The 6000-nt window shown below is 42.6% G+C and overlaps 1 protein-coding gene across 2 annotated transcripts in view; it reads left to right on the plus strand.

The window, feature by feature from the left end:
• The window catches only part of GAD1 (glutamate decarboxylase 1), a 53472-nt gene extending 49221 nt beyond the window's left edge, over positions 1-4251 (plus strand). For both annotated transcript variants that reach the window (XM_035135577.3, XM_035135569.3), the window contains exons 16-17: positions 2568-2657; positions 3750-4251. In XM_035135577.3, coding sequence (XP_034991468.1) covers positions 2568-2657; positions 3750-3923 — 264 coding nt within the window. In that variant the 3' untranslated portion in view covers positions 3924-4251. The remainder of the gene's footprint in view (positions 1-2567; positions 2658-3749) is intronic.
• Positions 4252-6000: the final 1749 nt, after the last annotated feature.

A 6000-nucleotide genomic window follows, 5' to 3' on the forward strand; every position in this document is an offset into this window, starting at 1 on the left:
GTGTAGGCTCCTATGATGTAAGTAATGGCCTGCTAGCCTGCTCCCTAAAATATCACTGATTTGCTCATTTCTATATATAAGGTGCCTACATTCTGAATGGACTGGTTGCAGGGCAACATGTAGCATGCAGCTAATGTGTTTGCATTATTAGGTTTGTTATGAATAAAAAAACATTTTAAGTTAGAGCTTAATAAATATTTCACTTTTAATATACTTCTTCTTAATTGTATTTCAGTTCTACAATTAATTTGATAAAATACATATTTTGTTAGGTGCAAATGGCTTTAGATACCTATTAGGTCCTTAAATTACCATACTGTATAGCATATATTCAACAGCAACAATTTGTTGTTGACAAAGGACAGCTGGACATATAAAGGGCCCCATTACCTTCAGTAGTGTCACAGGGGTCCTTGATGGGCTACTTCAGAGTAACGACTCCACACAGCTCTGCATTTTATCTTTTATTTGGTGCTGCGTATTTACAGTGCTAAAGGCAGTGCTATTTACAGAGACACATCCTATCCGCTTGAGTCAGAACCTCCGAATGGCGTTTGGCGCGTCTTTCTCCAACATAACAGCTTGGGGAGACCCAGCCTCTTCCCCCGACGCTTCCTGCGCAATTCCGGAGTTGGGGGGATCGGTCTACCCCCCTTGCTTCCCCCTTCCTGTCCCACCTTGGACGATGGCTCTGCTACCTTGCCTGAGCCTCGGACACCACTTCCTGCTTCCCCACTTGAGTCGGAACTCTCCCTGCTTTCCCCAGTGCTCAGGGATGGGCTGGACCTCAAGATGGGAGGGACTTCTCTATATCCCTTGTCCCTCACAAGTAGTTTAGGGCCTCATCAAACCTCTGACCCTGCAGACACACACACACACACACACACACACACACACACACACACACACAAACACACACACACACACACACACGACAACCTGCTCTGTTGTCAATAATGGAACGCTTCTTTCAAGCCTATTTCCGGCAGGCAGAGAAGATATTGCAGATGCCATAGAAGGCAGGTGCCATGTTGGTGACCCCTGTGTACAAGCCAGCAACCCAAAAACCATGGAACTAGTTCCATGAGCCCAAGAAGAATTTTAGGCTTCCTTCTGCCGAATAATACCACACCACGCCACATGACAAAATGCTTTTTAAATTGGTGTTGGCGGCGAGCTGTTCAGAATCAGTTTGCAATATGGTTGGGGCTCAGCTGTAAACAACTGGAACGTGACAGAGAACGTATGTTGGAAAATACAGGAGCTGCTACTAAATGAACATAGGGATACATGGAATTTCAGCATCATTGCAATACTCTAAACCTCAAGCAGTAGCGGACAGCATGGTGGTGGTGAAGCACCTACCTAACTACCTGGCAGGTGAGTCGCTGCTGCTTACGGGGAGCCATGAGGCAGCAGGGTACAGCGCAAATGCACAAGGGGAGCCAGTTGCTCCCAGTAAGCCACAGTGATTCACCACCAGAAGGTCTGCCCCACTGCATTATCCACTACTGATCTAGAATCACTTTTGGGTGGATTTTATGCACCATCCACAAACACTGTAGTTAACAAAGAAGTATTGCCCATTCAAAATACCATTGGAGAGTATTCCGTGGAGGCAGGAATCCTGCGCTTCTTCCTGCAAAGCCACCGAAAAGGAAAGTTCAAAGTGTGAAAATCCACTGGGCTTTTGTAAGCACCTCCTATGAATTTCCCTTTCCCTCTTTCGCCTCAAAAGATATTGTGATGTGCCACAAGTCCGACTAATGGCATTGGCAGCAAAAGGCCACGCTTCCTTAGGAAGATAAGGCTCATAAACTGATTGGCAACCCTAAAGTAATCTGCTCTTAGCTGAGATTCCACGCTTCATTTTCTGCTCTGCAAAGGTTGCTACTTTTGTTAATTCTGCTGCTGGTGCTTTCTGATGGTTTCACTTCATAAACTTTGGCTGATTGGACACTTGAGTGTGCTCCAGTTCCTTATTTAACTTAAAAAAAACTGATTCTCTGCCTTTTAACATGACAGAGTGCCTCTCTGTATATACTGAGGATTTTGTTGGCACAGGAGTGTTGGGAGGGAGGAAATGTGTTCTCATCCACTTAGTCCTAAATGGGCTGTTTGTATTCCAGATCATTATGAACTACTGTAATGTAAAAAAAAAAGATCTGGAGAGAGAGGAGAGAGAGAGAGAGAGAGAGAGAGAGAGAGAGAGAGAGAGAGAGAGAGAGAGTCTTAAGATGGTAGCTAAATACAGAATTGCATCTATTGGCTGTTGCTATTTATTAACAAGCAAAATGTCCAGCTGTGGTTGAGAGAAGGCTCCTTTCACAGTGATGACTTACAACAGTTCCTGACCCAAGCTTGCCTACTCATCGCTTGCATGCTCAGCCAAACTCCCAATCCTAAACTTCCTAAACTTTGGGGAGGAGGGGTAGCAAGGGGGTACATCACCCAAAGTGTTTGGTGTGTGATGAGTTTTTTAAAAAATGAAATCTGAATTCTTGTGTTAGTCTTTTATTTACCTACATTTTTGATGAGTTTGCTTTGTTTTGCTTCTGTGTTTATAGCCTGAACACACAAATGTTTGTTTCTGGTACATTCCACCAAGTCTCAGAGGGATCCCGGACTCAGAGGAGAGGAGAGAAAAGCTACATAGGGTAATCGTAATCTGTTTTAATTACTCCTAAGCATTTCAGGGCAAGCCCTCACAGTAAAACAAATACAAGAAAACCACATAAGTTGACCTCTGTGACAATGGCTCAACCTTCTTTAAGCCAAGGCCAAGGCCGGAGATCTAGCTCTCTGTGAGAATAATAAACCTTTATTGTCACTACACATAGCTGCCAAGTCTCCCGTTTTCCCCGGAAAACCCCCGTTTTTACTTACCTTTTCCCGGTGGTCCCCCGTATCACTTTGTCTCCTGTTTTTCTCCATTATTTTCTCCTGCCGACGGCCTTTTTTCTGATTTGCCCTTCTATGGGCACAAAAAATGGCCGCTGCCGGCTTCAAAAGTCGCATCTACACATGACCGGAAATTGCGTCGACACACTTCCGGTCATGCGTAGAAGCTACTTTTGAAGCCGGCGGTGGCCATTTTTGGTGCCCATAGAAGGGCAAAGCGACACCGGAAGTTACGGCGACGCAACTTCTGGTGTCACACGGCTGCCGGTCCCGGATTCTGCAGTCCGGGACTTGGAAGGTAAGTCACTACATTACCTGTGTGCAGTGAAATTAAACAAGCCCCCCTCCCCCCCCCACGTACACTCAGTCTTGTTCGCACTCTGTGTGCTTGTCAGAAGTCAATTGCACCACTATTTTTTTCCCATTCAGCAGCCCAACAGCCCACGGATAAAAACTGTTCTTTGACCTGTTGGTGCGGCTGACTATACTTCTGTATCTCCTGCCCGAAGGTAGGAGATTAAAGATGTGCTGGCCAGGGTGTGAGTCGTCCCTGAGAATTTTCCTCGCTCTCCTGAGGCAGCGGTCTCCTGCGATGGCATCTAGCGAACTCAGGGGACAGCCCGTGATATCATGTGCTGTATTCACCACCCTCTGTAGGGACTTCCTGTCCGTGGCTGTCAAACCAGCGTACCACATTGTAATACAGTATGAAAGGACATTTTCTATTGTGGATCGGTATCCCGAATAGGATTCTGATAAATCTTATAAGGAAGGGGATTTTTTCACATGCTACTCCTGTAAAGAAACAAAGGACTAAACATTTCCCTTTTTCTGTTTGAATCAAAAAGGTCGCACCCAAAATCAAGGCGCTGATGATGGAGTCAGGTACTACGATGGTTGGATATCAGCCACAGGGAGATAAAGCAAACTTCTTCCGAATGGTTGTCTCAAACCCTGCGGCTACCAAGTCTGACATTGACTTCCTCATTGAGGAAATAGAAAGACTGGGGCAAGATCTGTAATCCACTCAAATGACCCGTTTTACTTCTCTAACAGCACTATTTTCCAGTACTGGCTTCTTCTGGTTTTGGTTTGTTTGGGGGTTTTTTTGTAACCACTTCTGTAGAACACATTTTAAGGTAATCCCTTTCTAAACAATGACAAAACCCCCTGTATATTATGAAACATATATGTTGTACCGGTATTAGTAGGTTATTTTACCAAAAGGGGGAAATATATTATCTTAAACTGCATTGTCCGCCCTTATTTAAAAGCCTGGCAAATCTAGTTAGCAGGAAGCTAATTGTATTAAGGTAGATAATTAAGAACTCTGCACAACAGATGTGTACAGTAATATATATATAATATAAATAAATGAATATATATATATATATTATAAATAAAGTGGTGGTGAGCCTAAGAGTAATTCACAGTATATTTTCCAGTGCAGAGGTGTTCTCAGTCAAGGACCTGCTCCTGCACGGCTCCATTTGAATTAATGAGGCTTGACCAGAGCATTGCTTGATAGATTATACCCCAACACCCTCATTGCTTGGGAGTTACTTCCATTGGTTTGAATGGATAGCACTGGGCACCATCCACCTCCCTAAGTTTCTACTGGTTTTTAATGGGCGCAGTCAAGCCAAAGTTGAGCATTTTTAAGCCCCTCTGGAATCAATGGAACTTAAGAGGACTTAGCTTTGACTGGATCACGGCCAGGATGTGCAAATATTTAGGACTGGGGTGGAAGGAAGCTAATGTTTTCATCTAAAAGGTAAATCATGCAATAACTGGGCCGATGTCATATTCCAGGTGAAATTAGGTATGTATGGGGAAAACATTTTTAAAGATGTAGATTCTTAGGAACTATGGAAAATGTTTAACCTTATTTAAACTTTGTTGCTGGTGCGTTTCTGTTGTATAAAAGAAACAGCAATGTTTTCCTAAAGAGAACCACCTACTAGATGTATATATGCCCCCATTAGTTGTCATATCAGGGGATAGTAGTAGCTGAGATGTGTTAGGCCATAATATTATTGTTGTGTTTTTTAGAATTTGATTTGTGTAGATTGTATACATTACTGTTAGACCGCGGGAGGAGGGAGGAACTAAATGTAATAGTTTTCCAGCAAGATAACTGTTCAGTTCTCGGTATATGAACTGTTTGCTTTCTTTATATGCAAAGATTTACCATGCTAAAGAGCTGTCTTGTACTTACTTCCATTTGTAATGTATCCTATTTATATAATTATCAAAGTTCTAAATAATGTTTATTGGTATTTTAGTGTACTTGTGAGCCAAAGAGAAGATTAAAAATTAGTCAGCACATTTATATAATAGTGCCCTTAAAACAATAACTTAATAGATGGTTTTACTGTCTATAAGGAATCCCAACACTGTATATAGACTTTAGCCTAATGAAATACTTTCATTTTAATAGAAATGTCACCTTTACTAATTGTACTGTCGTCTGGCTGTACGTTCTGTGTTCTGGGTGCTTTTTAAGTGAATCATAAATGCTTACATTAGGCCGCTGCATACTCCTGGTAGTTTAGGGCCAAACTCTGTAATTTATTTAGATAAATTATGTGGCAAGATACCCAAAGAGTGGTGATGATTCTGTGAACATGCTCCCAGATCTCATGAACCTCAGAAGGGTACCACATTGTCATTTGGAGTTTATAAGAGAGAAGGAAAAGCTTGCCACAGGACATTTCAAGTATGTATGGCTGCCTTGCCACAGTGATTTCCACATTGTTAAAGATAGCAGATTTGCCTCGGATTTTATTTGCCCGGTAGTCAGTATTACAGATTCTCAGTCCATCACCCTTCTAGGAGCTAACAAAGTCACAGAACCAATAGAACTGGCTGTCAACAGAGTAATTTGACTCAAGCAACATCTTCTGACTGAAGAGCCTTCCCGAATATGCTGCTATGGCTATTATTAGCTTCAGTTTTAAGGCCTCGTGTTTCCGGCACATAATAAAGGCTAATGATTACAGCCCTGCACCAAGTTACCAACACGGTAACTTCCATGGTACCAACACGGTAATTTCCTTGGAAATGGATGGAATGTATATACGTCAACTGAAGTTTTGC

The sequence above is a fragment of the Zootoca vivipara genome, chromosome 1 (assembly GCF_965207765.1).
Source record: "Zootoca vivipara chromosome 1, rZooViv2.hap1.1, whole genome shotgun sequence".
Taxonomy (NCBI): Eukaryota; Metazoa; Chordata; class Lepidosauria; order Squamata; family Lacertidae; genus Zootoca; species Zootoca vivipara.